The following is a 15706-nucleotide window of genomic DNA, read 5'->3' on the forward strand; positions in this document are numbered from 1 at the left end:
TGAACAGCAGCTTCTATCACAGGCCGTTGTGTTGTGACAGATGAACAATAGATGAATAGCTACAAGCTTTGGTAGAAGTAATGTATGATATACAAACTGCACATATTACTGAGATAAGAAGCAGATTAATCACCATACAGATGAGCAGATTGATGTGCTGCATGGCAGCCTCCGCTACCAGTGCACGCATTTGTGCATTTCAGGCCATATGGTAAAACACATTTGCCGGCTGCTGCTCATCGACTACCAGATCTTATTCCGTACAAGGAAAAGCCTTTTACAGATACACTTCAAGTTCACCGGCTCAGTCATGTTGAGAGTGGGAGCCTTGCTGACCTGCATCACCACATGGTGTTGAGCGCCTGTTTTTAGTTTTTTTTGACAAATAGATCTTTGACAGAGAAAACTGTGCTCAAGACACCTGATAAGAAAACCTCCCCCTAAGTATGTGGAACACTTGTGAAGACTTTAAAATGCATAGTGTTACAGAATACATTCAGAAATCAACACATTAAAGTAACACATTGGGTAGAATATGACAAATTCTTACAAGACCTATAGGTTAACTGTAAGGCTTATTATTGCACGTGTTAATATGACTGAATGCACAAAATAGAAACTTTAATACAGAAACTGATTTCCCAGCTGGAAAAAAAAAACTTATAGTTGCTGGTTTCACAGGGTATCTCTGCGCTGATAACCACATCCACAGTGTCTGTACAAACACATATCATCAAACATCATTATAACAAGAAAGTGTCACAAATCCAAAGACGTGTTTGTTCCCACTAGATCCTCCTACCTGCAGCTATAGATGAAGTCCTCTTGGGCAAAGATCATGAATGTGTTGTGGCGCACGTGTGTCAAACAGGCTTCCCTACATGTGACACAGCATTGATTTGGGAGAGAGGGCACGCCCAGCCAGTCTAAATACACTGCTCAACAAAATAAAGGCAACACATAAATAACACGTCCTAGATCTGAATCATATTATTCTTTTGTTCTTCACTTAGTTGAATGTGCTGACAAAAATCACACAAAAAGGATCAATGGAAATCAAACATATTGACCCATGGAGGTCTGGATTTGGAGTCACACTTAAAATTAAAGTGGAAAAACACACTACAGGCTGATCCAACTTTGATGTAATGTCCTTAAAACAAGTCAAAATGAGGCTCAGTGGTGTGATTATGGCCATACATGCCTGTATGGCCTCCCTACAATGCCTGGGCATGCTCCTGATGCGAGGCAGATGGTCTCCTGAGGGATCTCCTCCCAGACCTGAACTAAAGCATCCGCCAAATCCTGGACAGTGTATGGAGCAACGTGGCATTGGCGGATGGAGCGAAACAGGTCCCCAGGTTTGGGGACCGGGCGGGCCAGTCTATAGCATCAATGCCTTCGTATTGCAGGATCTGCAGACACACAAGAGGTCTAGCATTGCCATGCATTAGGAGGAAATCAGGGCCAACTGCACAAGCATATGGTCTCACAAGGGGTCTGAAGATATCTCTGTACCTAATGGCAGCCAGACTACCTCTGGCTAGCACATGGAGGGTTGTGCACCCCCCCAAAGAAATGCAACCCCACATCATCACTGACCCACTGCCAAACTGGTCATGCTAGAGGATGTTGCTGGCAGCGGAACCTTCTCCACGACGTCTCCATACTCTGTCACATGTGCGCAGTGTGAACCTGCATATCTGTGAAGACCACAGGGCACCAACGGCGAATTTGCCAAGCTTGGTGTTACCGGGCAAATGCCAAACATCCTGCACGGTGTTTGCTGTAAGCACAACACTCACCTCTGGATATTGGGCCCTCATACCACACTCATGGAGTCTGTTTCTGACAGTGTGAGCAGACACACATTTGTAACCACATTTGTAACCTGCTGGACCTCCTGCTGGAGGTCATTTTGCGAGGCTCTGGCAGTGCTCCTCCTGTTCCTCCTTGCACAAAGGCAGCGGCCCTGCTGCTGGGTTGTTGCCCTCCTACACATCTCCTGATGTAGTGGCCTCTCTCCTGGTAGTACCTCCATGTTCTAAACATCACGCAGACAGACACAGCAAACCTACTTGCCACAGCTCACATTGATGTACAATCCTGGATGAGCTGCACTACCTGAGCCACTTTTGTGGGTTGCACACTACGTCTCATGATACCATTAGCATGGTTACATTGTGTTTGCATAAGTGCGCCCTTTATTTTTTTGAGCCGTGTATATTCAAACAAATGCTGTGAAAATTAGCAAGTTCATTATTAGTCACAAATACGGTTAACTTAACTGTACAAAGGTTACACAGACAAAACATAGAACAGTCAAATGTGGACAAGGAGAGACGGTCTTTTACGAATAAAAAATAACAATAAATCAGTGTAGTCAGTGTAGTTTTAATGTAGACGTTGACTGATATAAAAAGAAACAAGCAGGTATAATATACCGGACTGAGGATACACTTTAGGCAAAGTATAGTATGTAATATCTGCCTGGCGACTGAAAAAAGCTGCTTTTACCATTCAGACCTTTTTTCCTCGGTGCATGTTGATATAGAAAAATACAACGTATATGCCTTATAAAATGATTAATCCATTAATAAGTCCATTAATAAATCTATGAATTGAATGAATTTCCTGTTATTATGGTGGTATTAAGTGGTGAGGTGCTAAAAAAAATACACAGCCCTTTACAATGTAAGATCTTAATGTTTAATACGATAAATGTTTACATAAGCATGCCCATTTGAATTTTATCATTTAAACAAGGTATTACCGCCCCCCCAAAAAAATAAATAAAATAAAAAAAGGGCCAGGTTATACTTTCAATTTATTTCAATCATTCATTTCTCCAAATCCTTTCAAATATATTCCTGAGGACAACAGCATTTAACACCGTAAAGCATTTAAAAATTTACCCTTAAAAAATAGATTTTCCCTCTTTCAATTCCATTCCAATAAAAGTGGAGCTTACACTCCTTTCAGCACAGGTTGGGCACCACATCACTGATCAGAGATCCATGTGTCGAGAGGATTCAAGAGTAAAGAGTCTGTGTGTGGGCGTGTGTGCGTGTGTGTGTGTGTGTGTGTATGTGTGTGTATGTGTGTGTGTGTGTGTGTGTGTGTGTGTGTGTGTGTGTGTGTGTGTGTGTGTGTGTGTGTGTGTGTGTGTGTTGGACAAGTGCATGGGGTGTAAAATGGGAAATTTCCCAAGATTGATCACACTTCTGGCAGAAGAAATACTATGTCAAAGTGTTATAAAATAAGGCTGATTAAAAATACAAAGAGTGAAAAGGGGAAGTAAAATGACAAATTAAAGTTACTCCCCCTCCATGACTGACACGTGCAGATGTTTAATAACTGCAACAATGAGAATGTGTGTTGTAGACGTGCGGATTGTGTGTTCAGACTTGTTACTACCAGTAATAGCTGCCTCGGTGATTGACACACCATGGGACAAAACTTTTCCAAAAACAAACAGCAAACGCCTTTTGTTCTGAAAATATAGATCAACAGGATGATCATTAACTGTCATTAGAAGAAAACTGTTCACTAAAGAGAATTTTTTTTTGGATAATTAGCAACTATTTAAAGCAATTCAATTGTAATGAGTTATTGTTCAAAATAAAAGCTCTAATTTGAAATTGAAGACAGTAACATAGGAACCTGCTACTGGGGTGGATGTAATAACAATATACAACACAAATATACAGTGAAATTTTGTGGCGTTTATACTCCAGTCCAACTTTACACAATGATATTGCCCAAATTTATGACAGTTTTAGACATTTCAAGTTCTCTGGAGTAGAAATCAAAGAGTCTGTATCATAAGGACAAAAGTCAAATTTTAAAGATATAAAAGGGAAAATTCAGAAAATGTATATTGTAGAACCATGACAGGTTGTTGTTTTGATCCTAAGCAAATATGCAAACTTTACCTCTGCAGCCTTGAACTGCAAGGAGATGAAGCCCCACCCCTCCCCCCACACCATCCATTTACGTTGAGAAGTTTACCAAGGCCACAGAAGATCCTCCCTTTTTACAGGGTATACCAAGCACTTGACCCTAGATCTAATAGAACTGCTAATTATACAGCAAAAGCCGCTGCCTTCCTTGCAAAAGACACAATATTCTTTAACATTACATTTACCCATCTAATGGGACATCAAAGAACCTGAGGATGTGAGCATGATGCTATCGACTTGAATGTGCTAGGAAGGCAGAGTCTCTGGCAGAAGTGTTATGACTGGTTTCTGCTCAGAAGAGAGCTGTCTTTCTCTTTATCTCATTTTTGGACAAAGGACAGCTGAAAAACACATAAACACTGATAACTGAAAAAGGGTCTAATCCATTTTCTGGATGCCATAATAGACTTGGTTAGTGATCAACACAGGCCATCATTTTGATTTCCCCATTTGGTGAATACAGGACTTATAATCACAGGGATTTGCTTCTACAGGCTAACCGGTACATCTGAAGGCGCATTCACTTTGCCTGTCTGAGCAAAATCACTTTAGATAAAACATAAGGACATCATTTGTGAACAGAGGCTTTTAAAAGGAATATAGATTTTGCAAAAAGTCCTTTATGCCTTTGTTTTCAAGTATTAGAATGAGACAACTTATAACCTTTCATTCGTGTAAATAAGCTGAGGACAACAGCTGGTTCGCTCAGGCCCTCAACTGTTAACAGGTACTGGCACAGCTCCTTTAGCATCCATAGTCCCTATTAGCATCGAAGAATAAAAAATGGAAAGACACGTATTCAGATGTGATTCACTGAACCCACAAAAAACTGGCAGCAAATTTCCTGGGTAGGTAGAATAACATGGATATTTCACAATGCCTGTCGACAAAGATCAGATCAAATGTGACGCCATTAATTTTGAAGAATAACCTGAAGAAGAGGAAGAAGTTTCACCATCAACAAATGAACGCAGAGTGCCACTATATATATTTTTTTTTTTCTAACAGAGAGCTCAATTTCAGGTCCAACTACATGTACAAGTCACACGTGCTCCAAATGTGCAGTGTCCTGCTAGGCCTGAGTCATCCCTGAATGATTAGACAGCTTTATCAGTCCCTGAATCAGTCAGTCAGTTGGTCGCTCAGTCAGTCGGTGGTGTGTCGGTCAGTTAAAATACAGTTCTTTTGTCAGCATGGAGACCACACAGGGAATCTGTTTTTTCTCACTGAAGCGAGGGTCTTCAGACCAGGACTCAAAGCTGGTGGCCACCATGTAGTTGACACGTGTCAGGATCTGCATTATTTCCAGCTGTTTGCCGAACTCATTGAGAACGTTGCACAGTGCCTGGACAAACCAGGAGCCGCGGCCGGGGTTCCTCCATGAGTAATACCCTGGGAAAAGATCATGAATCTTCAGCATCTTGAGTCTGCTTGGCGATATCTCCGACAAAGTTATGCTAAATATTTCTGGAGATAAAGGATGAAAGGACACTCTAAACCGCCGTACTAATTCGAGGTGGTCAAGAAAGGTGAATCTCTGAGGTTGATTTTTTAACATTTAGATGTAATTATTCAACAAGTTAAGGATGGTAATTTACACTGCTGAATAATAGGTGCCACTGCAAACTCTGAACGTAGGTAGTTGGATTGAAGATTGTTTAATATGAGCTTGGGTTCATCACAGATCACAGCAAAAAAAACAAAAAACAAAAAACAAAACATACCTTTAGTTATATTTGTGTCAAACTCCATATGGGTTAAAAGAGAACAGAACAGCAAAAACAGGAAAACAGTCTTCATGACTGTTAAATTATACAACATCCACCAACCCAAACCAAAAACCAGTTACACCAGCAAGTCAATGAAAGAAAACAGTATGTCAATAATATTTAAAACTTAATATCAAATATTGCACATCAGTGGTAATGAGTGGATTATACATATGGCAATAAACGTATATCACTTTTGAAATAAAAATCACAGTAAGGACTGTGGTTTACCTGGCACGGTGGAGTAGGCGAAAAGGAAATCAGCCTCTACAGGAATCTTATGTCTGGGATTAGCATCTGTCTCCAGGGTATCGTTTGGAGGACCCGAATCTGTCTGTATACCATCATCAAACTCAGAACCCCGACAAGCCTGGTGAAGTAAATGAAATGACATTTCATTGTGATCCTGTGTAGCTTTCTCAACGATGACCTGGTGAAGCAATTAAAAATTAACTATTTTTAAAAGTTGGGATACGGAAACACTTTGTGCAATCAAACATTTTCTCCTATCTCTAAAAAGGGGAGCTGCTACAGCGACAGTTTTCTTCTGAAGTAAGTCTTGGGGATTGCTTACCTGGATGAAGAAGAGTTTGGGCTTTCCAACTAAGCTTTTACACATGTCCCCCCTGAAGAGTGAGGTCATGGTCTTGATGGGCATGGCTCCATCTGTGCCGTAGATCATGCCCTCCTCACCGTGGCTGAGGAGGATGCAGGCAAAACAGGAGCTGTCGCTGTGGTCCTCCTCTGAGGCTGACCCGCAAACACACAAATCATACTTAGCTTGAGAAGACGTGTGTGTGGGGGGCTCATTAAATGTATTCGCAGAGATTAGGGCAGACTTTTTACCAAATGAGTGACAAAGAAATTATGTTTCCACCTGAGTCCTTTAACAATACAATGCTTGTAACCACTTCGAATGCTTTTCACATTGATTTGGGAATTTCTTTTCCAAATTGTTCATGCCAAAAAAAGAGAGTAAAGTTATCATGTACTTACCCATGTGCAGAAATATTTAGGTGAAGTTTCAAACGTTACACACTGTGAGTTTTAAAGTTTACTCTTTAGCCCCGGGGTTGCATTAAAATTGAAATAAATTGAAAAATTAAAATTGAAAATAATGTGCGACAGCTTTACATTAATACAACGATTTGTCTGTGGTAACACAGCTGTGTTTTTGGATGTGTTTGTATTTTGGAGGGATATTCTAAGAACTAAAATTCATAAATCAATAAAATATCAATAATTATTTAAAATTAAGAGGCTAAGTACATTTCACCAAGAACCCCTTAAACTTCAAAAATTGACTATATTAAGTGTCTCAATGTATTTTTCATATCATCCAGTCTCATGACAGGCTAACTGAATTTGTGAGAATGTGGGGCTAAATGGATGTATTTTTCCAATCAAATGTCATTACATAATGTTCTTTAAATGCAAATTGAAATACTTAACCAATTTTCATGGTACATGTACTTTGACTTAATCTATTTAATGACCAGTGGTTTTGTGGATTACGACCAAAGTGGGTAATCTGTGATTTATCAGGAATAAGTTCATTGTTGTTCCTGAAATTATATCTTACGTGACATCTGACCATAAAAACAGGTTATTTATATGACTACAGACGCCATAGAAAATCCATTACTTTAACAACAGTACCACCTGCTGTTTCATCTGGTGATTTTGAGGAACAAGCGTAATAGTCAGAAGCTTTTTTTAGATTTTATGTAAAAAAAACTTTGTTATGAGATGATACAAGAAATCATTTCAGGAAAAAGATTAGATTATATATTATTGTAATATTATATGCTCGTTACATGATCATTGTCAAATTGTGTTTTGGCTATTCGACTTACATTTTCTTGTTATAGCTGATTCACTTCTTATCCAAAAGGGTTCTTCTGTTCACATTGTTATACGATATGAAATGTATTATGTATTATATTATACGGAATATTATGCGTTAGACTTGTAATTATAGCTAACAAACAAAATCAAATTGGACTGGGGTGTGGCCATGTAAAAATACTATATCACAAATACATTCTTTACATGAAGGATTAGAATGCAGCAGTCACACAAACCATTGACATTCATAAATACAACACAAGTACAGTAAAGAAATCACACAGGTAGAAACTAATTATCGTCTACTTTCTCAAAGTTAACTTTTAAAAATTCAGAAAACATTTGAGATTCTGGCTAGTGAATGCCACAACTTCAACAAAACATCAACACCATAAGCTTTTGCCAGTATTCCATTTTAAACGATGAGAATAAGACAGTCTGACATTAACATCACAACCTCCACTAGCACAACTATCATCTCTGAGAGAACTTCACGTTGACTGAGACTTTGTGCTGATAATGTTATGTAAAAATGATCACGTATTTTATATATATGAGACAGATAGAGAAAAGTTTCCTTCCAGCCAACAGGATAAATGTGCCTCTATCAGGATGTATTACTGAAGTGTAAAAATGATGTGGGCATTGAAGCAGAATGGCTTCTGATCACAACACTCACCCTCTCTAAGAAGACGCTCCATCCTCTCACATGTCTGATCATTGTAGATGCAGACATCGAAGCCCAGGCTCTTGAAGCACTTGAACAGCTCGCCGGCATCTCGGTCTGTGCCATTGCGTACATTCATCCCTGTTAAGACCCATTTTCTTAGAATACACCATCTTTATGCTCTAACAAATGCTTAAATTATGCACACAGTGGAGTGAAAGATGTGTGCTGTACCTGTCTTTTCATCAAAGTTTTTATTATTGATGATGATACACTTGCCCACTCGCTGGTGGCTCATCTTATACTGGAATGTTGGTGAAACAATTCTGTAATGGCTTTCAGAAGAGTAGTCCTGCTCCCGCGTCTGGCCATCCTTATTCTTCTTACTGATGGAGGCAAAGAGAAGCAGAAGTAAGCAAGATCAACAATTAGCGGAATATAACTCACAACTCTCATTTTAAATTAATTCTTTTTGGGTCTCAACTAATGTCAAACAAATTTGATTTTTTTTAAAAAGTGAGTTCTGATGTAAAATGTATTTAAAAGAATTCTTAAGCCAATGCTGTTTGTACAGCATTGGCTTGAGTACAAATGGAAAACCACACATAGAAAAATATACAAATCAAAATAGCACATGAAAAATGACAACGGTGAATATAAAGCTGTGGATGAACAACAAATAAATCACATATGTGATACTAGAGGTAGTTTTTTTGAAGGTAGAAGTCAGCCAGTGTGTCTGATCAAATCTTGTCTCTCACTGATCTCATTTGAAGGCAAATTTTTTCCACATACAATCCAGTGCAAGAAACACTCACATGAAATAGATATTGCTAAGAAGTCAGAGACCAAAACGTACATACACTATCAAATAAGGCATTAAAGTGGTGGCCAAATCTGGTCGCAGTAATCCCCCAGCAAGTAAACAAAAAACTACAACATTTTTGTCGAGCAGATATTAAAAAAAAAAAAAATCAAAGGCAGATCAATGTAGATTGAACGAGAGGAAATCTTCGAGTGGCAATTCACGCAGACCTGCCATATTTCCATTCTTTAAAAGATCCATCCAGATAGCTTGGCCATCAGCAGCCCATTGGTGGGCTGACAAAATCCAGGCTTGTTCCAGAAGAGCCTAGTCATCAGGTTACTCAAGCACAGGAACAATACACCGCACCTGTCACCTCAGGCACGCACACTCTCAGGCAGCCCATCCATATTATAATACAAAACATGTGATTTGTCACCCCCCCTCCCACCCTCAAACTCTGCCAACGTACTCTACCAAACAAGTAAGGGTGGGCAAACAGCTGCGACTGTTTTGCTGTGGGCTGGGCACAGCACAAAGAGGAGCACAGCGAGGAGGAACATCAGCAGTTGTGTCAGTCTTACCTGGGTTCGTCATTAAGTGCTACGCCACTCTGCATCTGAAATGCCTTGGTCTCGTCTTGTTTCTTTTTTCCCCCAAAAGAGTTCGTTTCACCAGACCTGACAGCTTAATTTTTGGCAGTGTGCTAGGATACTGACATGCTCTCTGTACTACATGGAGACCTGACTGGGCCAGTGGGTGCTGAGGACAGGGGCGGCGCACTGTGAGCCCCCTGAGTCAGCAGCCTCGCCATCACACCAGTGCTTTCTAAAGGCCTATTCACTCACAGACCCAGCACCTCGCTCAGTGCTGAGGTCAGACAGGGCAACAAGTTGCTCCTCTGCTGACAGGCACAGAATCCACCTGTACTGGTGTAGTATTTTATACCTGAGGTGCAGGAAGACATCAAATTTTGACGCAATTTATCCCTCGACCATTTCTGCTCAAGAATAAAAAACTTTTTCACACAGAGAGGTCTTCATTATACATCAGATAATAATTTGGATCTAATTTGGAGTATAGAAATAATAATATACAAATGTATTTATTTCCTTCATAAAATCTATGACACTTTGGCTAACACAATGAACGTAGCTTTCGTGTATTTTCGCAAAGTAGTATATATATATGAACAAAATTAGTAGGACTTGTATTATTAGTCATGTAAAACATTAATGGGAGTGTATCGTTTTATGGTGTTGTAGGGCTTGGTTAATGACAATCTCTATTTTGCGGGAATAAAAGTGACTGAACAACATGAGTTCAAGTAGCATTACCATCTAAAAAAGCTAATCATCAAGGAGTACCGTATTTTGCGGACCATAAGGCCTACCGCATTATAAGGCGCTTTATCAATGGACAGATCTATTTTGATTTATACGGCGCACCACGTAAAAAGGCGGATGATAAAACATACGGTATATAAAGGAAATCAAAACAGTCACCTTAGTCAAATTTTCTTCAACTCATTCATAATACAGCGAAGGATGGCATCTCGTTCCCTTTGGTGCGTATAGATATCGTACTGGTCTCTGTTTTCTTAACAGTATGGTTCACAGGGATGTCAAAAGTGAGGGGAACCTCGTCCATGGTGGTGATGAGGTTTGGCTGGACCTTTTTTCAGTGATCTTGTTCTTGCAATAGCTGCAGAAGAAGGCAAGCATTTCTTTGTAATCCTTTGGCAGTTCCTGCGAGATGGTAGTTCTTGTGCAGATGAGAGAGATGACGCTTTTTCATAAAACTGAGGCAACTGAGGACCTCCTCGAAAGTCATTAACCTTCATGTCTCGCACTATCGCTGTTGCCTGCTATTCTCTGTTCAATAACCCACTGTTCAATTTTGTCCTCTAACTGTGTCCATCTCACTTTGTTCCCTTTGAAACTCTGTTAGGTCTTATTTACTTGGCGCAGTTCATCTGCTTGTTACCTCCACTTCTGTACCATTGATTTATTAATGTTGAGTTCTTTCATGGCTACTCTATTCCCACAATCTACTGGGTGACTGATAGTCTTGAGCTTGAACTCCGTTTCCTAAGCATGCCTCTAAACAGGGGCCATTTTTGGGGGTCTTCATACACACAAATGTACAGTAATATGCTGAAGCACAGTATGTACCTGTATTATAAAAAGTGGCGGTGGTAAGTGTACTACGTATCATTGTCTTATAGGTTTATCATTGCCAGTGATAGTGGGCACCTGAAGTTAGTGTGAGGTTGAAACAATGTTGTATTCCAGCACTACATAATTAGTTATCTAATGTTGTCTGACCCATCTTCAACCAACGACCGACTTTAATACAGCGTTCCTGTGTCAGGTGGGAATGGTCCAACAATCAATCAAGTGGAGCAGCTTCATCACTTATTTCAGTCACATTCAAACATTTGACAGATTTTTGAGCACAGTGTACCACCTAAAACTGGTTCAAGGGCAGAAAGCACAGGAATTCACACATAAGGCACACCAAATTATAAGGTGCATGGACAATTTTTGAGAAAATTTTAAATGGAAAGGATTTTAAGTGCGCCTCATAATGCGAAGATACGATAACTCAAAAATCACAACTATAACTGTATTAGACATTGATATTGTAACAAGGTGCAAGGTAAGTTCTCATACAGCACTAAAAGATAAGATACGCTATATAGCCAAAAGAATTGCACACCTGCCTTGACTCATATATGAACTTAAGTGATATCCCATTCCTTATCTATGAGGTTCAATATGGGCCACATGAAGGGCTGGATGAGGTTTGAGGTCTGTGACGATTGAATAGTGTCTGAGAGACCATGTTCTGCCAATACAAAGACCCACAGCACCTCCTATTGAGTGGAATTGTAATGAACCGTCATAAATCATGTCACACAGTCACTCGGCAATACTACGACTAAAACAGTGACTCAACATGCCATTGACAGAATCAGTAAATTATTCACAGCTCTAGACAGAGTGAAATACTGAAGAACTGTCCAATCTAATCTGAGAGGCCATTTGAGAACCAAACCTTGTCTTCTTGTCTACTTAATTAGCTGATAGAAAATGTTGTAGATACTATTACCTTTTTAATAATCAAATGACTTATGTGAAAAGAGGAACTAACTACAATGCCATTTATTATAAATATGTGTTCAGAATGACTTAAGACTACATTTTGAAATAAAAGAATAAAAAGACTATTTAGCCTGAAGACTAACTAGTAATATCAGTACTATAATACCTATTGACTGAAACTCAAATTATTCATTTACTGTTGTTTTATTTATTCTTTGTTGCAAATGCATTCAAACTTGAGTTTTGAATTACCAAGACAAAAATAGTAAGAGTCAAGTGCTTGTCATATTTTGATTATGCACCATTTTGTGAAGAGTTGCTTCAACAAGAACTCATTTCCTAATACCTCTATCGTTCCTGCATCACAAGCATTTACATATCACGCATGATAAGAAAAGCCATCGACAGCCACTCCTCACAATCACTCACTTGTCATCCATCAGAACCATGGTCATGTCTGTCCTTGCAGACGATGTGACAGTTTCCTCAAGGCACTAATCACTGACAACATGTTAAAACAAACACACCTAACTGGAGATCAAGCTTCCCACCCTGAGTTTGTCGAGCCGTGTTTTCATTTACTGCTGTTTCAACTTGAGCGTATACGTACCTATTTTATCCTGTCCATGTATATGTGCACATGCACATTCTACAAGTGTACTTTTATGTGATTAGTATCCTTTAGGAACCACTCGGTCTCTGACACCTCAAACTCTCATGTTATGATGTGTGGTTCTCTTTTGTTGATATAATCACACTTCTTGTGTTCAGCTGGAAAAATTACACGATTTCAGAATTGTTGTCTCAATGGTGGGTTATGGCTGAAATTCCATTTTTACAGACATCGTGTGTCATCAGTGAAAGCTAAGCAACTAATATACACCATGTGGGACATATGAGGCCTGCAGCACAAACTATAGCACTGACCAATGACCGAAGAAGTAATAAATCATTAAGTAAACATGATTTCAATAAATCAAAAGATAAGGCTTAACTACTTGCGGGCTTGTCTCTCGGTCAGTTTTAGGTATCGGACAGGTTAAAGTCAAAGTTACCTTCCAAATAGTAGAAATCTCCCCTTGCGGTCCGGTTTGGCGTCCGTCTGATCTCCCACCAACTCCTCTTCCTCATTTTCACCTTCAAGTTCGGTGCGCCCAGGAGCTTCGGCAGCCATCTGAAGTTTTGCTCAGTTTTAGCTTCGGTGTCACTTACATTGCTTAAAGTAACTTCTGCTCAACAAGTGTAGTATAAAGAATATCTTGATCATTATAAAAAGGAAATTATAATCAAACATGAAGAGTGGGAAAAAAAAAACAGGTGTGACGCCGCAGGGTCGTATCTCTGGCCATATCATTACACTATGAAGCAACCTTGCTAGTTTGTCTCGTTAGCTTTGACGCTACACGCTACGGTATACTTTTAGTGCCGTTGACGACTTCAGACTTACAGTTCACGCTCCCCGAAAGGACAGGTCAGCAGGAATAAAGTAAAAAGAAAGTTGAAGAGTTTCTTCCTTTGGGCTGTCTGGCTCTTGGAGGGTCCGAAAATGAAACTGGTAGTACGTCACAGCATACGTCACTCAGGTTTTCTTGTCTCGACTCGTTAACGTTACAAGAAAACTTCAAGTTATCAGCGTTTGATAATGTAGCGTATATTTAAAAAGTAAGCGTTGCATTCTTCTTCTTCTTAATATTATATTGTTATAATAATTATATATAATTTTATATAATTATATATTAATAATTAATAATAATAATGATGATAATAATAATAATAATAATGATAATAATAATAATAATAATAATAATAATTATTATTATTATTATTATTATTATTATCATTATCATTATTATTATTATTATGTTGTAGTAGTAGTAGTAGTAGTATTGGCAGTGGTAGAGTAGTACTAGTAGTACAAATGCTGCCTCAGGGCCCAGTGTCTCCCTGAGCCAGTCCCGAGTCCGGATAAATTCAGAAGCTTGGGAGCAGGTTTTAAGGTGCACTATCATGGTACTGACAGGGAAATGGAGTTGGGGTTATCTTGAAGGAGGAGTTTGTTAGGAGTGTTCTAGAGGTGAAAAGAATGTCAGATTGACTTGTGAGTCTGAAACTGGAAATTGAAGGTGTGATGCTCAACATTGTTAATGGCTATGCCCCGTAGCTGGGATGTGAGTTAGAGGACAAGGAGAAGTTCTGGAATGAGTTAGATGAGGTGATGCAGAATATCCCCAGAGATGAGAGACTGGTAATTGGTGCAGATTTCAATGGACATGTTTGTGCAGGCTATAGAGGGGATGAAGAAGTGACGGGCAGATTTGGTATACAGGATAGGAACGCAGAGGGACAGATGTTGGTAGATTTTGCAAGAAGGATGGAAATAGATGTAGTGGACACCTTTTTCCAGAAAAAGCAGGTATATAGGGTAACTTGTGAGAGGTAGGTAGGAGCACGCCGGTAGACTACATTTTGTATAGATGAGGTAACCTGAAAGAGATCAGTGACTGCAAAGTAGTTGTAGGTGAGAGCGTAGCCGGACAGCATAGGATGCTGACTTGTAGGATGACTCTGGTGCGAAGGAAAATCAAGAGGACAAACGCAGAGGAAAATACATGACCATAGGATAACTTATAAGAGCGGAGGTATGAGCACGCAGGTGAACTACATCTTGTATAGATAAGGTACGCTGAAAGAGATAGAGATAGAAAGGATGTACAGCAGGTCTGAGTGATTAAGGATAGAGAGGGAAATGTATTGACAGATGCTAGAAGAGTGATGGGAAGATGGAAAGATTACTTTGAATAGCTGATGAATGAGGACAATTAAAGAGAGGCAAGGGTAGAAAGGTGACTATTGTAGATCACAAAGTAGCACAGATTAGTAAACCTGAAGTGACGAAAGCATTGAGGAGGGAGACTGGAAAGGCAGTTGGTCCTGATGATATACCTGTATCCATTTTTAAGAATAAAGAGGATGTGCAGAATTCCGGCAACTATAGAGGGATAAAGTTGATAAGCCATACAATGAAGTTATGGGAAAGAGTAGTGGAAACCAGACTGAGAGCAGAAGTCAGCATTTGTGAACTTCAGAGTGGCTTCATGCCTAGAAAGAGTACTACAGATGTTGTATTGGCTTTGAGAATGCAAATAGAGAAGAACAGATAATGTCAGAGGGAGTTGCATTGCACTTTTATAGACTTAGAAAAAGCGTATAACAGGGTGCCAAGAGAGGAACGCTGGTATTGTATTAGGAAGTCAGGAGTGGTAGAGAAGTATGTTAGACTGGTGCAGGACATGCTAGCTGAGAGACAGTGGTGCGCTGTGCTGAAGGGGTAACAGAGAAGTTCAAGGTAGATGTGGGACTGTAGTGGTGATGGACAGGCTGATAAATGTGGTTAGACAGGAATCTCCATGGACCATGATGTTTGCAGATGACATTGTGATTGGTAGTGGGAGCAGGGAACAGGTTGAGGAAAATCTAGAGAGGTGGAAGTATGCTCTGGAAAGGAGAGGAAACAGGTTAGTCACAGCAAAACAGAATATAAGTGTGTG

The 15706-nt window shown here is 39.6% G+C and overlaps 1 protein-coding gene across 3 annotated transcripts; it reads right to left on the minus strand.

Annotated features, from left to right (window-relative positions):
• Positions 1–3092: 3092 nt before the first annotated feature.
• casp7 (caspase 7, apoptosis-related cysteine peptidase) lies at positions 3093–13708 on the minus strand. 3 transcript variants are annotated; one of them, XM_086140069.1, is made up of 7 exons: positions 13606–13708; positions 13214–13332; positions 8481–8632; positions 8259–8387; positions 6306–6481; positions 5963–6101; positions 3093–5354 (listed from the first exon to the last, which is right to left on the minus strand). In XM_086140069.1, the coding sequence occupies exons 2-7, from the start codon at positions 13330–13332 to the stop codon at positions 5128–5130; spliced, it is 942 nt and encodes a 313-aa protein (XP_085996195.1). In that variant the 5' UTR covers positions 13606–13708; the 3' UTR covers positions 3093–5127. The 3 variants fall into 3 exon arrangements, with proteins under 3 accessions (XP_085996195.1, XP_085996196.1, XP_085996199.1); XM_086140070.1 differs by lacking the exons at positions 13214–13332; positions 13606–13708 and adding an exon at positions 9636–9770; XM_086140073.1 differs by lacking the exons at positions 13214–13332; positions 13606–13708 and adding an exon at positions 9110–9321.
• Positions 13709–15706: the final 1998 nt, after the last annotated feature.

Source organism: Fistularia commersonii, chromosome 32 (genome assembly GCF_037954325.1).
Source record: "Fistularia commersonii isolate RoL2024-O1a breed Wild chromosome 32, RoL_Fcom_v1.0, whole genome shotgun sequence".
Lineage (NCBI taxonomy): Eukaryota > Metazoa > Chordata > Actinopteri > Syngnathiformes > Fistulariidae > Fistularia > Fistularia commersonii.